Genomic DNA, 22,444 nt, shown 5'->3' with positions numbered 1-22,444 from the left:
GAGTTTCATCAGGTCTGAGGTTCTCAGCCGCCCATGTTAGAATCAGGGGTATGCCTGAACATTAATCAATACGTACCTGTCTTTTATTTGTTGATCAATTGGACCTCACAATCTCCATCAAACAAATCCTTCAAAAGAGTTCTCATCTTGAAGACATTCACGGGACACGAGCCCAAGAAGGAACTCTTTCAGGAGACCCGTATCCTTCACTCTCACGGCAACCTTGGGAGCCGCCAGAGGCGCAGCCCATTCATCCCCAACTGCCGCGGCAATCCTCTCCGTCTCCCGCATAGCCACGTCCTCATACAGCCAGATCTTTGGAAACCAGTGGAAGAATGGCAGGTAGTAGCTCGTCACAACCAAGGCTCTCGGCCTCAGGCGACGGGCGATATCCACAAATTTTGACGAGACGTATACGAACAGCCATGACCTGACCTTGAAAGCCACGCAGAGCTCACAGGTAGGGCAGACCAGTGACCCGAACAGCCTGCCTATCCCGGATGCCGCGCGCTGGAGGTCCTCGCGGAACTCCCAGTCCTCGTCGTCCTCGTCGTCCTCGTCCATCCGCAGGACATCCTCCAGCTCCAATGGGATCGCGACAGGAGCAGCGTGGTCCAGCGGTGTTGCCCTCAGCGGCGTGGGGCGGGGCGATACGTGTTTCCTCTGTCCGTTTATCATGATCCGCGGCCCGATGGCCAGCGCAAGCCAGTTCGTGAGCCACATCCCCTCATAGCCCGTCTGCCGATCCGCCGTAAGTGCAGTCACAGATAACAGGGGCGAAGCGATAAAGACGGGTCGGGCATTTTCTTCCGACACATTCTCGACCTGATGCCGCAGCTGCCGCAGCGCGCGGTCTCGGTACGTGGTGACGGGGAGGTCAGGGGAAGGATCCGTGCTGGCCAGGTGGAGGAGGGTGACGGAGAAGAGGGCGTCCATGAGGTAGTGGTGCTGGAAGGCGAGGGTGGGGACATCGACGCGGAGAGCCTCCGACTTGAAACCCCCGAGCTGGAAGGCATCAGTGAAGGTCTGGACGGTGTAGGTGTTGTATTGGTGTAGAAGGCGAAGGTGCAGCATGTGTTCCGGGATATACAGGCTTCCGTAGCTCGGTGAAGGCTGATGCTGGATGGCGAGTGAGTTGTCAGTGTCTGTTTGAGGACTGCCAGTTCCAGACTTTTGCAGCCCAGCAGGTCTTCGGCGGCCTGGCGCGATGTACTGGCATTGTGTCTGTCGTCTTGCGCAGGCTGAGCATGTTGGCTTCTTCTCGTCACACTACAGACGGCGTGTTAATAACGCTGATGTTCAATTCGTTGCACTGCGAGGACAGACGTGCCTTGATACGCCTAGTCTTGCAGTCAACACATCCTCTCCTGGATTTTGTATGATGCCGCATCTGGTGATGCTTGGCAACGAGGGATTCTGCCAGGGGTGTTGTCATGTTAAGCCTGGATCAAGCTTGGATCAAGCCTGTCTTCGCCCGGGCGACTTTATCCGCAGATCAAGAAGCTTCCGGACGAGTGGTGGTGGAGAGAAACCGTCGCTAAGGGCCGGTCCAGGTCCCTTCAACAGCGCTGTCTAGGGGGTGGCAGTGCATACTCCCGAGGCTTAGCATCATCTTTCGTCTCCAAGAGGAAGCTTGAGTGGACACTAGGAGAGTCAATTCAGCTGCTTCCAGCCGTTGGAAAATTAAACCTGGGCCCTGCACTGCAGTGCCCTTATCGACAGATTTATCAGCCCACTTCCCGACCGACACCTTTTTATGTAGTACGCTACAGCTGCGTTTCGATCCCGGCGCAGCTGGCGAGGGCTTTTATTTTTCTTCAGTCGACCCTTTACGAAAGTAAACTTATTTCTACTACCAAACCGAGCCTTTGTGCCGTGACCACGTAGAGCCTGTCTCACTAACCTGACGTGGCAGGGTTGACCAGCTGGCCCGCCGGATTGGACACTGTATGCTTGGTAGTACTAGAATGGCATCGGCGTCAGCAATTTCCGGGAGAAACTGTCGCCTTGCCCAGGATATAGATGACAAGTCGGAACTTGGCCTGCGGGAATTGTCCTGATTAAGTGTCTGGGTTGAAATGTGCTGAAGCAAACTCAAGGGGGGAAACATGTTGGCGTGTTGGTTTCTTCGAACTTGACTTTACTAGTAGCTCCCATGGCTTTGGCCGACTGCGAGTATTGACAATAGTCGAATCTGCGGCAATAATTTGACATTTAAAACTACATCTAGAATTTTAGATGCGGAACTAAATGTCTCTCACCACAATGTCATGCCGCTTTTCTCTTGGGGCAGCGCTGGTTGATGTTGTTTGAGGCGATCGTGGTTTAGGAGGGGGTGCATTTGGCTTGAATTTCAAAATGATATCTTGCGGCTCTTCCAGCTCACGAGTTTCAATGAACAAAGGAAACATTGTATCGCAAAATACGAAGGACATTTCCTTGAGTAAATAGAACGCCCGAAAACCAGCCACCACGCAGGCAGCACTTCGCGCGCGCATTGGTCTTTTCGCGTGGATGAAACCACACCAACTTCATGAATGGCACCCAAGTCAGCTCTACAGCGCTACATAATGGAGCTGGAATCATATTATATGTCGCCAATGAGCTGGCGGATTGAGCGACTGATTGACAGGGACAGTGAACGGGAGAATCGCACGAGACGTGCATAGACTTCATACCATAGAGGGACCTTGCCTTTTGGCGCTTACACAGTCTCTTCCCGCACCATTGAAGCTCACGGATATTTCAATATGCTTACACAGTGCCGCCGTGGGGATGCCAAACACTGTGGCGCAGCATATAAATACGCGTCATCCCCACGCGAAAGTCGCTAATAAAGAGCTTGTGTCGACTGGACGCAGAACCCATCGTGTCCCTGGCTTGACTTCTTACTGATCGACAGCCACGACAGGGGCTGCCTAGACTCACCTCGAATATTTAAGCTTCGAAATTCAGCCTTTTCCAGTCGTTCTCTGTTCAAATTCCCCTCGCCGCCGGATGTCTTGGATTCATTGACCCTAGCAGCTCTTTAATGACGAGCCTCTTCCTCGTCGCAGTATCATTACCATGACCCTCGGACTGGATCTTGCGCCGAAGAGAAACCGAGAAAGTACGTCCAAGGTTCGAACCGGTTGCAGCACTTGCAAAGCTCGTCGAGTGAAATGCGATGAATCAAAACCTGTCTGTCGACGTTGCGCCGTGGGAAATCGAAAGTGCGAGTATGACACGGCACGTGCAGCACCAACACGCCGAAATGTAATCACGGTATATATGCCTCCTATGCAGAGCCAACCGACGTTCTTCGTAAATGCTCGAGGCCTTGAATTCTTCCGCCAGACCCTTGCTGCGAACCTGGACGGACAATTCGATTCAAGTTTCTGGAGCAAGCTTGTATTACAACTATCACACTCTGAACCATCAGTTCGTCATGCTGTGTCCGCCGTCAGCCACATTTATCGTGACGTTGAATCATCTTTACGACATCCGGAAGGCTATGTCAGTGCCAACCCCGAGGCTCAACGGGAGTGGAACAAAGCAATAAGGAGCCTATCAGCTCGGATTCAAGCGCGTCCCAACTCGAATTTGGTTCCTTTGGTCTGCTGCCTCTTGTTCACGTGTATCGACTTGCTTAGGGGCAGCGTTGAATCTTCATTGCTTCACGTTGAAAGTGGACTCAACATTCTAGCTGCAGCCCGCCGCAACAGCCATGCAGACTATGACCTAGGATCCGATACCTCGAAGAGCGATTTGCAAACTATTGAGGATCACGTTGTTCCGGTGTTTGCGGGTCTGAGTGTCCTTAGTTCCCTCGCCGGCAGAACGACTCCGCCAATATACGCTCCAACAGCTGAAGAAGACTCTCCGCACGAAGACCTTGCCGATTCTAGACGGCGGCTCATCGAGGTCTCAGATGCCTGCATCCGTTTCATTGGCGCAGTCAGCCTAAAGGCCGCGACTTTCCAAGTTGACGTCGATGACTTGGTTGACCAGGTCAAACTTCAAACAAGGCTGGGCGCGTGGCGCGACCAGCTAGGCAGACTGGTGGATCGAATGCAGGCCCGAGACAAGCCAGTGAAGCAGGACGCGCTCAGCCTTCTTTTGGTACATTACAAAGTCATTTACATCTGGCTGCGAGTCTGCACCACAGCTGGTGAAACGGCCACAGACTTCTACCTTGCCGACTTCGACGAGCTTGTGCACTACGCGGAGCAAATCGCCAAGACACGTGCGGGCGTGGAAATGGCAAGACCGCAACCGCTGTCTTTCGACATTCAAATCTTGGGGCCTCTTTACTATGCCGCGCTGAAATGCCGCCATCCCGCGACACGACGACGCGCGCTGGAACTACTGCAATTTGCGCCTCTGCGGGAAGGGCTGTGGAACGCACATCACGCCTACCTGACCGCCAAACGAGTGATTGAGCTGGAAGAAAGGGATTTGAAAGGGCGCGAGTTGCCAGACGAGTCTTCGAGACTGCACGGCCTCGTCCTGCCTGATGATATGTCACGGATCGATGGGCAGGGCGAGATGCCTTTTGATGTTCGGAGGTTCGACCACAGCATCGTGCCCAGCCCAGCTTACCCAGGCACGCTTAAAGCTGTATTTTGGACAAAACCGTGGGGGCTATCGCGAGAGTGGCAGTCAATCACGGAGTACATAAAGATATAATGATGTGAGCAGTTGTCCGATATTGGTCGTCGCAAGTATAAAGCGCTAACTGTGACATGCCCTCAGGGGTTTCCAGCTTGTGCTCCTACGGCCAGTACAAGTACAAAAGAAGACGCTTGCTGTTCCTAATTGTATTGCCGATTGAGCTCATACGTGTACCTCGTCAGAGACCAAAGCACTCGAAGAATACCTGATTCGAGACTCTGCACTTGCTCTCAGCTGAATGAGTTCAAGGGTTATGCTTCTGTCGCATGTGAATGCTGTCTATGGATGAGCCGCTCATGGCAATCGCAGCCTTTCTGGACTGCTTGAACGACCAAGCCGCACTGCTCCACTGGCCGCCAAAGCCAAAGCCGGGATGCAACGCCGTCATTGCAAGCACTGCCAACAAGATCATCGGCCCCTCCAAGATCATAAAAGACACCTCGTCATTCGCGATGGGTCCATTGAAGCCTTGCTGCAGCTCTGCAACACGGTATACCGAGCGGATAAAGATGAGCACAACAGCCGCGCCGAGCGCATACTGGAACCAAGTGAACTTCCTCGTGTCCCTTAGCTGTACGAACCGAATGTCCCTGGCGCTCCCACCTGTCCTGCGGCGCAGGCGTGATGCAAATTCCAAGCCCAGTCCCATGAAGATAAGAAGGGAGACGACCTGGAACACAACACCAGCGACCATGATGGCCCGTCCTCTTTCGCTCCCGGAGTGATCATCCGCTGTGGCTGCGATCCCGCCACCGGTGCCTTGGAGGACCAGCGAGACGAAGTCGCTTGCCATGAAGACAATTGCATAGGCGCGGGGCCTGCAGCGGGAGATGTTCTGGCCGTAGACGATAACTATGCGGGACAGGCAGAGGTAAAGGGCGCCAGCGATGAAGGCGGGAGCAATTGTAAGAGGTACAAGATAGCTATGAAGGCTGTCAGGAGTCTTTTCTCGATTTTGAACAGAATGTACAGTTCACGGGGCGAGGGAGGGGGGGGGGGCTTACGTGATGAAGTTGTTGAAGTTGAACGGGTTCTCGTGCAGCATAATTCTGCCGGCATATCCAACAATTTCAAGAACGAGACCACAGATCATGCCGACCATGAATCCCCAGGTTTTGTATTTGATGCCGAGCCCGAGCTGCGCAATAAGAAGCAGGCCAAAAGCAGCAGCGTAAACGGTATTTCCAGCACGCGTGGGCTGGTAGTCCACCTGAGCACAGCTGAGGGGACATGTAGTCACGGTGCAGTTGACAATGCTTTGGAGAGGGCAAATATCTGCCATCTTCGCTGTGGTTTCCAAAGATTCCTGGGATTTGAATTGTAGAGTGAGGAAGAAGAAGAGGAGCTGGATCTCCGGGGCTATGTCACTTTTTATGGTTGATTTGATGAGTTGATCGGAGCCCATCACCATGAAGTCCTCCCGCTCGTATTTATACCCCCATCATTCGCAGCCTTGACGTCGACTCTCAATATTTGCGTGCCATGTTCGATCACAATATCAGTCCAGAAGGGGTTAGATACTTACGAGACAGCCTCAATCTTGGGATCCTCACAATCGACTCCGAAAGTGCGAAACTGCGGATCCACGAGGCTTAGAGGATCGGTCAGCGAACAAGTAAGCCAGTAGGTACCAGTAGTTCCGTTGCCCATGGACGTGTTACTTGCCCAGCTGAGAGCAATCAACCTTGGCAACGTACCTGGGCGGCGGCTCTTGATTGGCGGACGGCAGCATCTCGTAGCCGCCTAACCAAAAGGAACCTCGTAAACGACTAACTAGAATAGGAAGCGCGCCTTCACACTGTAGTCCTCGATGTGGTTGATCAGGGAACACATCCTTCTTAACAGGCTCGCATAATACATGGTCAAGTCGCATTGTAACTGTCGACGTCCGCGCCTACTGTCATAACTCGCATCCACAAGAGAATCCCTCCGATTCACTCTCCTTACAGCCGCGCCACCTCCTTCCGCTGCCACCCAGACCGATCCCGCGTCAGACTGAGACAGGAGAGAGGCTCTGGTTCCAGTGTCATCTATGGCGAGACTGGCTCTAGCGAGTGGTAGCCATATTGAAAAGAGCTCCACTTCCTGATCTCACCATGGGCAAATGTAACCAAGACAGAAAGTTGCCCTGTTCCAGAGCGGTGCCCCCCGGAGCCTCTCGATAAGAGCACCGTTGCACTGCAGTAGCAGTACAATCTTGTGCATTAATTCTCACTTGCGCGCATTTCGTGTGCTCTGATGTTGTGCAGTGGCCTCCAACAAGCCTTCTCCTCCCTCCCTGTTCCTCTCAATCGCAGCTATAGATACTAGTCACCATTATCCCCAGAGCGGGCCCCCGACTAGTAACAACTAGTCATCTGTTATCATATATCCTGTTGAATACTGATAACAACGCCTTTCCAGGAGACCGGTCATCCATCCCTCGCGCGGGCGCCGCATACCAGTCCCGCATCGCGCCTCGCGCCTCGCATCAAAGTGCCTTAGGCATGAATCTTGTTATATAGATCAATCATATGCATTTCTAGTTCCATTTTCCTAGCAGGCCTTCCTGGGAAAACCCCAATCGTACCTTTTCAGCAGTAGCCTGACCTCAAGTACAATACCAGTATAGTAGTGCAAACCAGGTTAAGCGCAAAAGATTCAGGCAGCAGGTAATCGCTAACTTTACTAGTTAGCCAAAGGGGTACCATAAGGTAGAGATAGTCCTAGCGCACTTATAATGCTGCCCCCTTAGCTAGAAGATACAGTATGCATGAAAACCTAATTACTATTTGGCAGTGAAAAAAGGTATCACAACCCTTGCCAGCCAGGTACTATCTAGCACCTATAACGCTGCCAGTGCGGCGCGGCACATAGCCCAATCACGAAAGCAGCAGCGCGGAGCGCATCACAGGCATTACAAGAACGTTTGATACCCAGGTACTCATCTAGCTCAATGAATATGGGTTGAGGAGAATGCACGCCGCCTATCGGAGAAACAAGAAGTGTATTGGATCATGAAGGATCAGTACCCCGATATTTCCGTTTTACCATGATCTGATCGACATGGTCAGTGCCCCTTCTGCCTGCATCATCGTGCATGTGGTGAGTGTGGCTAGTGCGATGACGGCATACAGCGTCACCCCAACTCGACCGCGGACAAGGGGGCTGATATCAAGGAATCCCGCTCACTTGTAAGGCCTCCCAGGCTAGGGCTAGGGCAAATAAGGTACTGGGGCGTACTTCAGGCACATTTCAAGACCACGGCTGTTGTCCCACGTTTTTGTCTCCCTTATTCTCGCTGCTGTCACCATCCCCATGCCATCTTGACTTTGCCGCCATGGAGAAGCGATCAAAGTGGAAATTGTTCTCCAAGGACAAGAGCAAGAGCCCCCCTCATGGCTCTGGCTTCAGTCCGCCGCAGGACACCGGCAATGCCAGTAGACTCGATGTTCCCGACGCAAATAGCTCAGAGCCCACTAATTCCTTGACTACGGAGGGTAGCTCCAACGCCTCGGCAACTTTGACAAACCCGTCCTCGAACAACACATCCAACCCCGGGTACGCGAATGGCAACACCACGAATGGTATGACAGCAAATGGGCCGGAAAGCCAGGTCCAAGACCCTGCAGCGCAGAATAGTCCCACCATCAAACGTGAAACTCACACCAACACCAACACAGGTCAGACTGTGACAACCACGACGACGACCACAACAACCACAACAACTGTGAAGGGTCCAAATGGGACCACAGTCGTCCAAGAACCTCGAGTGGGCGCCGCAGAGTTACCCGCAGCCAGCACTCCAGGCTCTGAGCACCAGGCTGCCCACGATCCCGGCGAAACCGGGTTACGACCTGCTCCGCTAGCAATACCTCCACGGCCCCCAAAGGAGACCCTCGACCCAGCTCCTAGGAAGAGCTCAGAAACACCCGGTCGCCGTATCATCCCACCTCGCGAGCCTTTGACATCACCATCTGCGCCAGGCGCCTACGATTCCATCGCGACACCACCAGTGCCTGAGCGAAACACAAACAGACATGGTGGGCCGCAAAACTTCTCATATCCTGGGAGGAATGAGTCCCCGCCAGACAGCTACTTCAGAGAAGCCCCGAATGAACATCGTTCCACCTTGGAGAGCCTCAAAACGGCCGCAGTGGGTCTCCATGTAAGTACACATTCTAGTCACTATACATGTACCGTTCTGCACGAAAACCGAAATCTCGTGCTGACTATGGCCTAGGGAGTCGGCGAGACGCTCCGAGGGACTCTGAACGACTCTGTAGACCGCCGCTTCGGCAACAACCAGCAAGCGCGAGACAAGAACCAGGCGGCCATCGATGCTGGCAGGTTCGAGATAGAGCAGCGCCGCTTCTACCAGCCCTACCGGGCCGAGGACGGGCGCCAGGCCGAGGACCAGCAGGAGAGAGCACTTGAGCAGCAGAAACACCTCCAGCCAGGATCCGCCGCGGACCGGGCCAGCTGGGGGACCTTTGGTGCGCCTGATGGAGATGCGGGAGTGAGCAGTAGGTTGGGCAAGTTCTTTGGCAAGGCTACGCCATCTGCGTCACAAGTGGACAAGCCTGCGCAGGTTGAGACGCCCAAGGAGAGGACCAGGCTGCGCAAGAGGAGCAGTTCTGCGCTTGGTGTGGTCCAGGAGTAATTAAGCCATCTTGTCTTTTGAATGGAGTTGTATGAAACCCATGCGTCTATGTATAAATCTATCGCACACCGGGAGATGCAAACAAGCCTGGGTCGATGCACTAATTACAGCGGCCTCAAGGTCTGCCCCAGAAAATCTATATTCCGGGTCAGCCGGCTAGCGGGAATCATAAATCGCGGCGGTCTATGCGTCTCATGTGTTGTGTAAGCCATCGATTAACTTATAGCGTGAGTGCCGAGCAGGAAATCCTTTGCTGTGGGGTTTGAATTGGATGTTGAGTTGGCTTTTGAGTCGCAATAACACAGATCTGATTCACCAACGCTTAGTCTTACATCATCTATGCGTATGTCAAATTGTGTTATGCTGAGCCCGTTGACACGTTTTGGCTTATCTGAGCACAAGCCCAAATAAAAGGCTCGCCAAAATTCCCTCATTGGTCCAAGTGTCCATCAGCTGTAGAAGTACTAGGAATTCAGCCCAGAAAGGAGTACACGATCGCCGAGTGTAAATTTGTATTCTCGCAGTCTTGTCTGGACGACAAGATTGATAATTTCGCACATACCGAGTCAACACATGGTAACGGTATAGGGGAAGTGCCAGCGAATATAGCCACATTTCTGTGCATGTGTATGCTGCCGGTCATGATTCTTTCTTATTGTGAAGATCCAGCCTATCGACTGCACGGGTATTGACGCTCCACTTGCAGTACTACTACCGGGAGTGTTGGCATTGTCGGTACCAGCTAATTCACTTCACTTGGCCCTGCCTTATGGCCACCTACAATATAGATCAGTGCCTTGCGCAGAACGACACTGTTGCTGGCCACCCCCCACAATATAGTCTCAGTATGCGAAAAATGGAGACCACGGCAATTTCCGTCGTTGCTTAACCGTAATACCAATGACAAGTGCTGTCAATAGCGGTTCTCGCATGCGCCAGAATGCATTGCGGTCGCAGTTGCTTCGGGCAGCACTCGAGTGTGACCAATTAATTGTTCTAATTTGTGCGTACTGTACACAGCCAGTAGCAGTCATTATATCCAATTCCACTTCTCCCCTGGCTGTTTCCGGGTATTCATCCTCGTGGGCCTGCCGTCCACGTCCTCCCTCCAGCTGGCCGGCATATCGCCCGGCAGCTCCGCCACGAAATCCCTCGTCTCGACCTCGACCGGCTTCTCCTCCGTCGCGAGCTCCACCGGCTTTGTCGCGTCGCCGGCCAGCTCCGCCGCGTTGGACTCCCCCGTCGCCATCTCGGCCACGGGGCTCGAGTCGATCTCTGCCGTGTTGGCCCCCTTCACGGTACCCGTGATGGAGCGCGCCCCCGCGTCCGTCAGCGGGCTGACCGGGTTCGGCGAATACGGCCCCGAGGACAGCGTGGTGCTTACTGTGTCGGCGCTGGAGCCCACTTTGGGGCTCTTGTTGTCCTTCTCGCTCATCTGCAATCGTGCCACCTGTTTCCTCTTCTTTGCCAGGCGCCATATCAATATCGCTGATAATAATAGCAGCAAGAACACTCCGACCGAAACACCTGCGGCGACTGCGACAGACCCGCGGGAGAATGTCCCAGGGGCATCTGTGGAGTCGGTTCCGGCTTGTGTTGCTTGCGTTGCTTGAGGTGTGGCCTCATCTGTGATTGCCTGAGTCTGCACAATCGTCTGCCCCGGAACGGTCGGATTCGTCTCTAGTATGCTCAAGTCCTCCTCCCGCCATCTTACTTGTATTGCATATGCCAGGTTTTCTGTTGTCGTATATGCTGTGCCTGTTGTCACCTCCGGGTCCCGCATTGTCGTGGACGGCACTGTGGATATGCAGAGGCTATAACTCCATCCGACCCCCATCATCCCCGTGGAATAGCAGTTGTAGCCCGTCGGGCAACATAACCTAGCCGTCTCATCCGACTTCACCTCGCCGCCGTAGTACGGCCATGATTTAGACGACGCGGACTCGTCTGTGAATGATGAGAAGGTGGCGAGTGATGTCGGGAAGTCGCACGCGGCAGTGTAGCCCGAGGGGCAGATGCCCGGTGAATAGTAGCCTATTTGCCAGTTCCAGTAATTATTGAAGTTGGGTGGCATGCAGATGGAGCTGTACAGCGGCGGCGTCAAGGGGTATTGCCATAATGAAGAGGCGCAGAAGTCGGGCGTCTGGAAGACTGTCGTCAGGGGGCCCGCCCCCGTGCCGTACGTAGGAGTCGCCGTCCTAGGATCATATGATGTGTCCGCCTCCGTAGGCGTTGGCATCGGCGTCATCCTGAATCCTCACTGTGGGCCTTTTTTTGCAGAAAGGGTAGGTGACAGTGTCGCTCCCCCGAAACTGCGACTCGCGTGGTGGTGTGGTCTCAAGTCGATGGTCTCGCCACGTGCTGGACGTCGAAGATATGGAAGTACGACGCTTCCATGAGGCACTGACTGCTTCGCCCAGGTGACGCCGTTGAGAGGAGGCCAGGGCTGGATCTCTACACGGTCAATTGGAAGAAGCAAGAAGGTCAATGAAGAGGTGGCCGGGGATGGGACTAGAAAGACTAGAAATTGTGCCAAGCCACGCCGTGTCAAAAAAACACGAGACAACTAAGGCCTGGAAATGAACCGGGGTGCGGGCGGTCGTGTACCGGAACGAGTCATGCGGCGCAGCGAGACCCAGGGGCCCAACTTTAGCATGCACGGTATAGTCGGGAAGGGCGAAATGCCCGGCAGATAACAGATACGACGCCGTGGGCTGTAGCATCCCCGGACACAGGTGGACCTGTCACCGTTCTTGGCAGTAGTGTGCTGTGAGATTGGCCAGTGACGACAGCGACTCACTCGGGGTAAAGAACATCGGGCGCAGAAGCGAGGATCTGCTCGGAGCGGGCCTCGATTTGTGCTAGACGTTAATATCCCATCCTAGGCGAGGGGCACGGTGGTCAAACCAGGTGGAAGCCCCTCCCGGGGCCCTGGGAGCTATTCGTCTGGATAAGCAGTGCATACTATATAGGAAACATAAGGGGGGGGGGCCCACCTGCTTTGCAGCCCCCCCCCCTTGCGCTTCACGCCCCTGCTTCCCACCAATATTTAAGTTAGGGTTAGGGGTTTAATTTAAACCAATTAGCTGCTAAAGTTTAAGTTTAGTTTAACATTTTTTTTATTTAGCTAATTAACTTTTAAGTCTTAAGTTTGATTTAGCAAATATATTGCTTGGCAATATTACCTTGCTTGGCCAATTAGCGTTTAAGCTTTAAGTTCCGTTTGGCAGTGTTGATGTGTTATTTTTTCCGTTCACAGAGTATTCTAGACGTATAGCACAGGAACATCCTTGGAGTATACTGGCCTGATTTCTATGGATATCTGTGACGAGGGCTATGCTCAGCGTTGTCAGGTTCAGTGCATGCGCACGAACATGCATCTGAACATCATCTGAAATCTCAAAAGAGCCACTCGAACAGTGTGGTTCTTTCTACATGAAAAATGCCCCACACACAAGTGCTAGTGGAAGTCAATCAGCGGACGAACTCAATTGCGTGCACGGACTTTGGCAATCTCAAATACAGTACTACAAAGGGATTTACATCCCGTCCGTTCATGGAACCATACCTGACGATGGTACGATACTTTACGTAAGCTGAAATTGGTGACATCAGTGGTGGAAAGTGATTGTGAAGGCTTTGATGCAGAGCATTTACACCAAGCCTGCATACTGTCAGACTGTGAAGCTGCACCTGTATGAGAGCCAATGGCCCAGGAGGCGACTGGTGGCGAGACTGACGCTCAATCTCCAGTTGTTCCAGTTGATCAGTATTTCCTTTCCTTCACGGGAGTTGGATTACAGCAAACACACAGCCGATCACCCAAAATGGAATAGTCTCTATGCAACGACCAGCTGAGTCTGCATTATAGTTGGGTCAAAGGTGGAGCAATGGAGAAGTCATGACAGCTGTGAAATCCTTCTGAAAACGTGCGGTGAAGACATGCAAGTTGTGTATTTCAAGTAAATAGGGGCTCGACTTCATTGTATAGTACAAGGCAAGTCATTCAAGAAGCATATGAGAGTCCGTATCCCACACCAGCCACTCATTTGTGAACATATGTAAGTGAGTCATAGGCTGAAGGCCCAATTTCACATGTCAATGTTCTATGTACAGCGCACAAGGTTTCTAAACCCCCCTACCCAACACAATGAATACGTCACTTATACTGTGGGCAAGTCTTTCTCTGCAAGGATAGTTACTGGAACAACAATGTAGCGGGTATAGAATGGCCTCATAATTTAATTGATCTATAGACTTGCCGGTTAATAACTTTGAAGAATTAATTTTCTTCTGTATAGGCAAGGCTAGTATGTGTCGCTTGGGAAACTTCGGGAACATTGTGGGCGATACACATGTTGCCAATAATATCCTACCAGAGATAGACCAGGCTTCTTGTTAGAGATGGCAAATAGACCTGAGATATTGAATAGTGCAGTCACGTTCTGTTTAGTTTCACATGACATCCTACTAGGTGAAATGTATCTCACAGAATTGCTGATATTTCAGTGAATCCGAAGGACAGAAGACTTCCTCAAGGGTAACGAGCCACTCCTGATTAACAATTTCTGATCGTACCATTTGAACATTGCTTCATGATAGAATTATGAACAACCTGAGCTTCACTCGACTTGATGGAATGCAAAATCGGCCAGAAGACAATTGCCAGCACGTTCTTTCCCAATGGATGTTTGCAAGTTTTAACGCATAGAGATATTACATTTAAAAGCCACAGAGGCTTTACGAGTAAAAGGAGCTGAATTCCGGGCTTGGGAAACCTCTATGCTATTCCGCACAAGACTTTAGATTCTCTTCACCGGAACCTTGTGATATTCACTGACGAGTCTAGATGAGGAGAGTTAGCATCTGAAATGTCTGATATAAATGGATTGAAACTAGAAATGGAATAGTACGTGAGGTTTATGACTCAAAAAAATGAGGATGGTGAGTTCCGAAATGACCCATAAAGTCCTGATCATGTGTGAAGAGACATTCGACTCTGGTTCACAAAGGATAAGCGACTGGTTCCAGAATATAGAAATTGACTATCTATCATCCTTTAACGCCGAATATGAAACCTATCTGCTGTATCGCGAAAGTGATCCGTCTATATTTGTACCTTTTCATCTGGCCATGATGATTGTCCCTCAGCTCGCCTGATGGCTAAACCAGGTAGCTACTTGTTTAAGTCCCGGTCGAAGAGTATGTACAGGAATCATGCAGCATTAATGTGGAAGAACTCTAATTCATGATGAGACCAACGTGCCAATTCAGCTTATTCGCCTGGAGCCTTGATGTTCATAGGGGCTTTCTGGATGTTGGTAGTGTCGATGCCCATTGTGATGTACGCAATCATGCCGTTCTTGGGATCGACCCCATCGGCGGGGATGACGTCGAACACCGGGTTCCAGCCATTTTCCAGGCCGTCGGGGAAGAACTGGTCGACGTCGTTGGTCACGCGAGGGGTCTGCGTGTGGCTCGCGTAGGGCTCCAGGGCCATCATCTCCGCCGAGAGCGACTCGTCGAAGTAGAGCTGGCCGGTGCTGACGAGGTTTCCGGAGCTGATGGTGCCGTTGGGGAAGAGGGTGTAGTCCGTGTACACCTGGCTGTGGACGTGGAGGCTGCGGCCCGCGTAGAAGCCTGGGAAGATGGTCTTCATCTCCATGACGCCCTCGGAGTCGGTCGGGTACATTCCGCGCAGGAACGTGGTGTCGTCCGTGTGCAGATCAGTCACCCCGTATTCCACCTGGTCTCTGGTCATGTTGAGCGACGCGAGTAGGTCGCCGAAGACCAGGTTGGGGTCCAACGCGGTGAAGGACGAGTAGGAACCCGTCGCATTGGCGTGCCAAAGGCTCACCATCACGTCTGTCAAGGGCTCGCAGGTGGCCATGTCGAGGACACCGATGTCCATGGTAAGAGGAACACCTGGCTGGTTCTCGCTCATCTGTAAATTGACGGGACGTTAGCCTTCATCACCAATGTATGTGAAAGGTATCATGAAGGTGAGAAAGGATGATTGGGTCGCGGGCTTCAGTTCACTCACATCCGTTCTCAGGAGCTCAGACTGGGGCCAGACATAAGGGCCCTGAATGATGTCGGGTACCTGGATGCAAGTCGTGTTCTGAATAACGTCGTAGTAGGGCTGTGCCTCGGGGATGGTTGCATTAGACCAGTCGATTTGGCGTTTCGCCATGCGCTTGGCGTGGCGCTTCCGGTTGAGTTTGGCGATATTCGGTTCGCATCTTTTGGAAAGTGCGGCTCTGCGCTGAATTTCACGGCGGGACAGGCGTTCCTCAGGGTGAGCCAAGGCAAGCCCAGAGAGAAGGCCAGCTGAAGTGATGAGGGCGCCGAACTTCATGTTGGAAGACTGTAAAGACTGGAAGACAGGGAAACAGCGAGTGAAAGATGGCAGGAGAGCCTAATGAGATCAAATGAAGGTGGTGATTTAGTTTGAAGACGAGACTGGCCTGGATTCCTTCTGTCACTGCCTGTGTTGTCATGGAAAGGTCCAAGACCTTTATACGCGTATCCACGGATGAGAATGGAGTGTCTGTCAAAGATCAACGCCACTGCCACGATCTACAAGATACACCCAAGGTTGTATCTCCAGAAAGAATGCTTCTATTAAATGGCTGACTCGGATTGGCTAATGATGCCCCAAAAAGATCTAAGGGGGTCGGTCAGTGGCCGGTTGTAGTCTTAACCGGCGGCAGCTCTGCATGCCTCCACATTACATCCCTTATACAATAGCGAATTCAGAGCACGAAGAGGCATCACAGACCATGCCCACAGTGACTCAATGATGCATAAGCAAATATCATCCTTATCGTGACTTCGTCAGTGTCCACTGCCTACCCAGATAGGTAGGCAATACGCGTAAACATTAAGCCACTGCAGAAAAAGTACAAGGCCGGCCAAGCTGACGCGTAAGTCTTCCAATTGAAGTTCTCCCATTTGAAATAAGGCCCCGTCTATAACCGATCTATGGTGGAGATGGACGCGTAACTTGGAGAGCCGGTTGGTAAAGCCCGTGGAGTTTGCGCCGGCTGTTCTCCGGGGTTGATATGTAAGGTGTAGAGCCAAGCCAAGATATAGTCCAAAGCGGGTACCATATTGCGTCAAGCGGTAGCGATCGGCGAGCAGAGCATGCCCTCAGTGGATTCGGTCTGGACCGCTATTCGAGGATGTCCAGAACGCTAGCAATGACATGGCAGGTGGACATGCAGGCTGACAACATGGGCCGCTTGCCAGCTTAAATTCCGACTGGTGAAGCGGTCGCAGGGCCAAAAGCTGCTGGTGTCACTTTCACGTGACAAGAAGCTGCGCCGCCAAAGGTTTGACAGTTTTACTTGTACGACATGGTTAATTAGTCGTTGGGATGCTGGGGTGCTGAAACGGATGGCATGAAAGACTGTTGAGCGATCAATATCTGACCATCAGTCGCCTTGAGCGCTGTGTGGTACAGCAAACGTAACATCAGCCTCGAAACCCGTTCAACACTCTATGTGGGAGCTGTACTGTAAGTCTGCTTCTGTGCGAAGAAGCGTGGACGATCAAGAGCTGATGGCGCTTCTGGCTCGTTCCGCTATGGGTATGACAATCCTTTGCCCGCTCTTTGCCTGAGGTATGGACGGACCGACCCGCCATTCTCCATTGCTGACGTGTCTTTGTATTCTCACAAGATGCGTTCTATTCTCTACGGGGCTGAGTTGAGGTCTGTGTGTGTGTAAAGGAGACCCACCCACTAATCTGTGCCATGGCCTCCGTTTCTCCTTTTCCCGATTAAGCATGAAAACAGAGAACGCATGTCTCCATAATTTTAAATCTTTGAGTGTTGAAACTGGAGATATGCCAAGAGTTGGTCCAACCGCTGCTTAAAGATTATTCCGCCATAGGGCTGTCCATCCAGTTTCCGAATTACCGCGCCGAGAATGACGTCTGTTTGTGGCATTTGTGCACCGGCATGCTGGCCCTTGACAGCCTCTGCAAGAAAACAAACACTGCCACCTTCGACTATTGATCAGGGCAGAAGAGGAAACGAATAGCAGTTTTGTAAGCCCCCATAAAAGTCGAGTAAACAAGGAAGTCAAATGTGAGTCGGGATGATGTCGTCGAGCCAATTCCGATAATGAATGCTCCGCGGCTCAATGAGTCAAGACCGACACAGCCATGGTCAAAGTTGCAGGGGAGGCCCAGGTCTGGACCCGAACAGCATGCTGCCACACACTTCAGGAGACATGACCTGTCACTTTGCATGCAACACAGCGAATAGAGAACCAGGGAGTCAAATTATAAATCAGGTTCCACTACATTAAATTGAAGCATATGTGTATACATGATAGGGAGCATCCCACACTCGCAGATCGCATATAGAAAAGCAAGTTATCCTTTCTATCTTCCCATCCCGAAGACAAAACGCCACAACACGAGCATCTATAATGCGTCTGCTTCAGAATGGCAGACGCCACTGACTACAGTACTAGTAATTAAACTTTACAAATAAACATAACAGTAAGGTGTCATCCCCATCGGGTCCGCCGTCTCCCCAACCGTGATGGGGTCTCCAACAACGCCAAACGTCATCATGGTCGAATTGTCCACCTCTGGTGTCACGCCAGGCGGGTTGAAGACGGTGCTGGTCCCGTTGTACGTGTACCTCAGGTCCGGGTTCTCGTCCTGCCAGTTCGCCCAGAGGCGGTCGAGCTGCGCGTGGTGCAGGAAGAACGCCGGGTCCTGCGGGCTGCAGAAGAAGTCGGACATGGTGCCGCCGATGCCCCCGACCGCGAAGTGGCCCCCGCCGTGGATGCCCTTGTCCGTGAAGCCGTCCATGAGGTCCGCGCCGTTGAGCCACCGCAGCACGGTGAGGATGTCTGGGGAGGCCAGCAGGCCGTCGATGCTGGTCTGGTTGTTGTTTTCGCGGAGGGGCTCGTTCAGGAACTGGCGCTTGATGCACTGGGGCTTCGACTCTTGCCAGTTGGCCGGCTGGGTGATGTCGAAGGTGACTATGGAGGTGAAGGGCCCGAAGTTGACGGTCGAGTTGGAGAAGGGGCCCTTCTCTATGCAGAGGTCGGTGGAACGGCCGTTGGTCCCTAGTGAAGTGTGGGAACCATCAAATATTGGGCTGTCTGCCAGATTTGGATAAAGTGGATAGTCCCAGTAAGGGATGCCGAGTGACTTTGGGTATCCACAGTCCTGATGGAGAGCCTGCTCAACGAGATAGATGAAGTGGCGGTGCCAGGGAAGGAGAAGTCCGTCAAAATGGATTTGGAGAGTCTGGTCGATGTGGGTTGCCGTGAAGTCAAGCCAGCGGCTGGTTGCGCCTGGTACGACCCCGGCTGGATATTGAGAGGGCAGCCGCATCAGGCATCGGACTCCGTGGATGTAGGACAACTTCTCGTGGTCAGCCATGCTGCCATATTCCTTGCGTTGTACGGCGTTCTCCGGTGTGCATCTCGCAGGCGTATACCCCCTCCTGCGGCCATGCTGGGCCTCTGCTATGGAGGCAGCCGTTGCCAATACGCCGGTCAAGAAGGCTGCTGGCTTCATTTCGGTCGTCAGGAACACTCTTGCTCGTTGCAATGAAGAAGGCACTTTCATCCAGAGTTTTGACACGAAGCGGCCAAGAGCGGTTTTATAAGAAGCAGTCGTTCGTTCTTCGGGAGACTGAGATTATGTACATGCAGTGCTGCCTGCCTCGCAGTAGCTTGGATTACCTTGCAGTAGTAAAGCAGATGACTTGGCAGGGAAAGCTTGTCAAGCCACCCTGCAGAAACGAGAAGGCATGTAAGGCGTGTAAGGCATGAAATTGCGCGGGAATCCTTCGGACTTCCGAGATATCGTCAGAATACAAGCCATACTCGGCGGGTTCACCATGCGCCATCATGATGTGGCGTGACACCAAGAGTCCAGACAGAAAGACACATCACGCAAATGGAACGATCTCATCTGTCACACAACACGGTGGTGAGGACCGGCGCGTACCAAAATCTCCGAAAGGCCGCCATGTGCTCGGCCTAGGCCGCCATTATGATTCCTGTGTGGCAGCCTATCCGTGCTGCCGGGTCTAATAATGGCACATTCGCCTGTCACAGCGTAAGCCGCCTGTGACTAAACGTGCTATTTAGATGTTGTCTCAGACACAGTTGGCGACTCTGACACTTCCACTGTGATCTGAGTCGTCGCCGTAATGGAGCTGAACCTTCCCTGTCTGCCCTGCCACTGGTCCCCAAAATCATCGTATACCCTGTTGATTACGTCCGCAAACTTGGCCTCTGTCTTTCTCCGAATTACTTTCCCGATTGGCGTTCGAACGAGTGAGCCATGTGGCACCAACGCCACATGTGTCCGCGTGATAGTTGCATGTGCAGGCATGTTGGCGTTGGCAGCATCTATCACGGATTCCCATATCTCTTCTTTGAGGCCAGTGCTAGGCTCGGCGCCCTCGGCAACTTCGATCAGCGCGAGCGGTTGTCGGCGCTGGTTACCCACTATCATGACGCCGCCGACCTCGGGGTGTGCGCCGATCGCCCTCTCAATTGGCCCAGGGTGGATGTTGGAGGCGGTCGAGAGCGTAAAGGTATCATCAGTGCGGCCGACGAATTTGAAGACGAATGCGGCCTTTTCTGGGTCGGGGTGGGGGGTGAAGAGGTCGCCAGGCCGATATTCCGGATACGGTGGCTTTGTGTTCTCGGGTGTGATGCCCTGTCGTACGTGCCAGCTCGCGTAAGGCGCTGTGTCCTCGGTCATGGTGAGCACTATCTCGTATAGCGGCACCTGTGACCCGTGCTCGTCGAAGAACTCGGCGTCTGATTTCCGAAATTCCACACCGGCTGGTACGTGTTAATCACCTGTTATAGGTCCCAAAGTGACGCATTCTGGAACGTTCGGAAAGATAACAGACGAGAGACCGTAAAAGGAGAAGAATGGTGCTTACTATGCACCGTGTCAAAGTACACATATTGCCAGTCCTCGTTATCCCCTCTGACAATGCCTGCAGCCATAGCCTCAGTGCAGCCCCAGCCATTCTGTGTAACTGTCAGCCACTATCTCTTGTGACACATAGCTGCCTGGCACAAGCCGAAATGGAGGATGCGAGCGTCACACCGGCCACTCTAGCTTGGCACTTACTTGAATGTGAGTATGTTCAGCCCAAATACTACTCGCAAGTGGTGAAAGAACGGCTGGGGGCACAACATATCAGCCATCGCGCAACGCAACATCTTTCATGACATTCATGTAACTCACCACCCCCAAATAGCACAGACTCGAATGGCTTAATGTATCGCTCTGGGTTGGGTTTGCGAGCGACATCCTCCATCATCCAAGGCGTAAGCGCAGCCTTGGTCACCTTGGCAAACTCCAGATACTCGCGGATATCGCCGGTGGTTATGGCCCGGTGCCTAAAGCCCGGGCATAACGTGCCCTCCCCAAAGACGCTCATCGGAAGAGCGCAGGTAGCTGACATTGCATGAAATGGCGCTGATGTAAGCAGAAACCTCGTACCATTGCCAGGATACATCAGGTCAACAAAGTGCTCGCGTCCATAGACATCCGGCAGGAACAGATAAGTCCACGCATTCCCGTAGAATACGTGCCGATATTCTACCGGCTTAGGGTCACCTGTTGTCCCACTGCGTACGATAACAGTCAGCCAGCGCAGCGAATCGGTTGACCTCTAGGGAGCTGACCTAGAGTGGAGGACCATGTAAGGGTCAAGTTTGCCCTCTTCCCATGTCTTGTGGAAGGGATACGGTGTGGCACGGTCCTGTAAGCTGAGTAGGTCGTCCAATTCTGGTATCAAAGCATGTTTAACCGGATGAGCCCTCAGGATATCGTCGACTAGAGCACCGTTGGCTGACAGCAGTGCGACACATTGGGTCTTTTGCATTGACGAAGCGTGGACGTTGGTGCTGTTGAGCGGAGACGACAGGAGAACCTTGAAGCCGGTCTTGATGGACGCCATCTGCACGAGATGATATCGGATATCAGGCACGCCTAGATAGGCAAAGGTTTCGAACGTGGAGGATCGCCCGAACGCCGCCTCGATGACATGTGCTACCTTGTTGATTGCGTTGGCTAAAGCCTCAAAGGTCACATCTTCAAAGCCCTGGGCCAGGTCCCAGTCGTCCACAGGGAGCGACACCCATGGCCGTTGCGGCTCCTTGCTCGCTATCTCGTCAATTGCTACAGGGAGGAGCTTCTTGCAGTAGTCTCGAGGAGGGTTTGGGCGTCCCATCTTTGGTTATCGAAATAGCCGGATTCGAGGGCTCTCGACCGCGGAGGGTTGCAAGTGAGTCCGATCGCTCACTTTTTGGTGACGGCTGATCGATTTCAGGGCCCGTGAAGTCCCATGTAATAGCTGTCTTCTAAAATCCGAGCAGCCGGGGACGGGACATTTAATACAGCCGGCCTGCCTGCACCCGAGGGAGTGGATAAATGTGGATGAGACTGGAGCTCCTGGAAACCGGTTGGGACATGATGCCTGCTCGACACCGTACTCTAGGGGCGTGATACGCACGCAGGAGAGGCACAGTGGCATGGCGCGTTTGTGTGTCTGGGCTAAACTCGCACTTAAGCACGTTCAGGGATCCGAAACGTTCTAACTGGTACAGCCCAGGCCATTCTGTGGGGTTTAGTCGCGCTCCACTAGGCCAGAACCTTCCCGGGTCAGGAAGGTCTGTTGGTGTTCATTTCAATCCTCTGTTGGGACCAACCCTTGCAATCGTGTGCCTCTTGGAGGGAGAATCAGCCCAGAAGGAGACTCGGTCAGAAAGCGCCCTATTGGAACGCTGAGCTGTGTTTCGACAAGACTTGTACGAGCACCTGTTTAACTGAGATGGGAAATCCTTTCGGCGTTTATCCGCTCTTGATCCACTCCCCATGCATGCTGCGCTCTCCACCAGTAGGTGGCTGATTGTCTCATTGGTCCGGGGAGGGAAGGCTCGTCGTTACAGGGAAAGGGATGGGACGATGGCCGAATCTCTTAGGCTGAAAACCCCACGGCCCGACGCGTGGCGTTGTATCGGGGCTCAACTGAAGACTTCTGGTGCCTGTCACCGGACTAAACCTGTGGATCCGATTTCGCTCCAAAGTCTGGCACTCCTCAAAAGAATAATGTTTGAGCTCGGAGCAGCTTCGTTCGAAGACTAC

General features: G+C 52.8%; 7 protein-coding genes across 7 annotated transcripts; 2 read left to right on the top strand and 5 right to left on the bottom strand.

Annotated features, from left to right (window-relative positions):
• Positions 1-117: 117 nt before the first annotated feature.
• Positions 118-1,074, bottom strand: INS49_014960 (uncharacterized protein; the record flags this gene model as incomplete). The annotated part of the gene is made up of 1 exon (XM_043175647.1): positions 118-1,074. One exon carries the CDS (start codon positions 1,072-1,074, stop codon positions 118-120), a length of 957 nt encoding a protein of 318 aa, XP_043020604.1.
• Positions 1,075-3,279: 2,205 nt separating this feature from the next.
• INS49_014959 (uncharacterized protein) lies at positions 3,280-4,668 on the top strand (the record flags this gene model as incomplete). The annotated part of the gene is made up of 1 exon (XM_043175646.1): positions 3,280-4,668. One exon carries the CDS (start codon positions 3,280-3,282, stop codon positions 4,666-4,668), a length of 1,389 nt encoding a protein of 462 aa, XP_043020603.1.
• Positions 4,669-4,897: 229 nt separating this feature from the next.
• Positions 4,898-6,385, bottom strand: INS49_014958 (uncharacterized protein; the record flags this gene model as incomplete). The annotated part of the gene is made up of 4 exons (XM_043175645.1): positions 4,898-5,576; positions 5,658-5,873; positions 6,179-6,244; positions 6,351-6,385. The coding sequence occupies 4 exons, from the start codon at positions 6,383-6,385 to the stop codon at positions 4,898-4,900; spliced, it is 996 nt and encodes a 331-aa protein (XP_043020602.1).
• A 1,587-nt stretch (positions 6,386-7,972) lies between these two features.
• INS49_014957 (uncharacterized protein) lies at positions 7,973-9,295 on the top strand (the record flags this gene model as incomplete). The annotated part of the gene is made up of 2 exons (XM_043175644.1): positions 7,973-8,800; positions 8,876-9,295. 2 exons carry the CDS (start codon positions 7,973-7,975, stop codon positions 9,293-9,295), a joined length of 1,248 nt encoding a protein of 415 aa, XP_043020601.1.
• A 1,033-nt stretch (positions 9,296-10,328) lies between these two features.
• On the bottom strand, positions 10,329-11,543 carry INS49_014956 (uncharacterized protein; the record flags this gene model as incomplete). The annotated part of the gene is made up of 1 exon (XM_043175643.1): positions 10,329-11,543. One exon carries the CDS (start codon positions 11,541-11,543, stop codon positions 10,329-10,331), a length of 1,215 nt encoding a protein of 404 aa, XP_043020600.1.
• A 3,027-nt stretch (positions 11,544-14,570) lies between these two features.
• Positions 14,571-15,653, bottom strand: INS49_014955 (uncharacterized protein; the record flags this gene model as incomplete). Its single annotated transcript, XM_043175642.1, has 2 exons — positions 14,571-15,239; positions 15,339-15,653. 2 exons carry the CDS (start codon positions 15,651-15,653, stop codon positions 14,571-14,573), a joined length of 984 nt encoding a protein of 327 aa, XP_043020599.1.
• Positions 15,654-17,788: 2,135 nt separating this feature from the next.
• On the bottom strand, positions 17,789-21,530 carry INS49_014954 (uncharacterized protein; the record flags this gene model as incomplete). Its single annotated transcript, XM_043175641.1, has 6 exons — positions 17,789-18,835; positions 19,460-20,124; positions 20,229-20,319; positions 20,423-20,475; positions 20,540-20,925; positions 20,983-21,530. 6 exons carry the CDS (start codon positions 21,528-21,530, stop codon positions 17,789-17,791), a joined length of 2,790 nt encoding a protein of 929 aa, XP_043020598.1.
• Between the last annotated feature and the right edge of the window lie 914 nt (positions 21,531-22,444).

Source organism: Diaporthe citri, assembly GCF_014595645.1.
Source record: "Diaporthe citri strain NFHF-8-4 chromosome Unknown scaffold_8, whole genome shotgun sequence".
NCBI lineage: Eukaryota > Fungi > Ascomycota > Sordariomycetes > Diaporthales > Diaporthaceae > Diaporthe > Diaporthe citri.
Note: the sequence above shows the minus strand (reverse complement) of the source record. Positions and strands in the feature narration are given on the sequence as shown.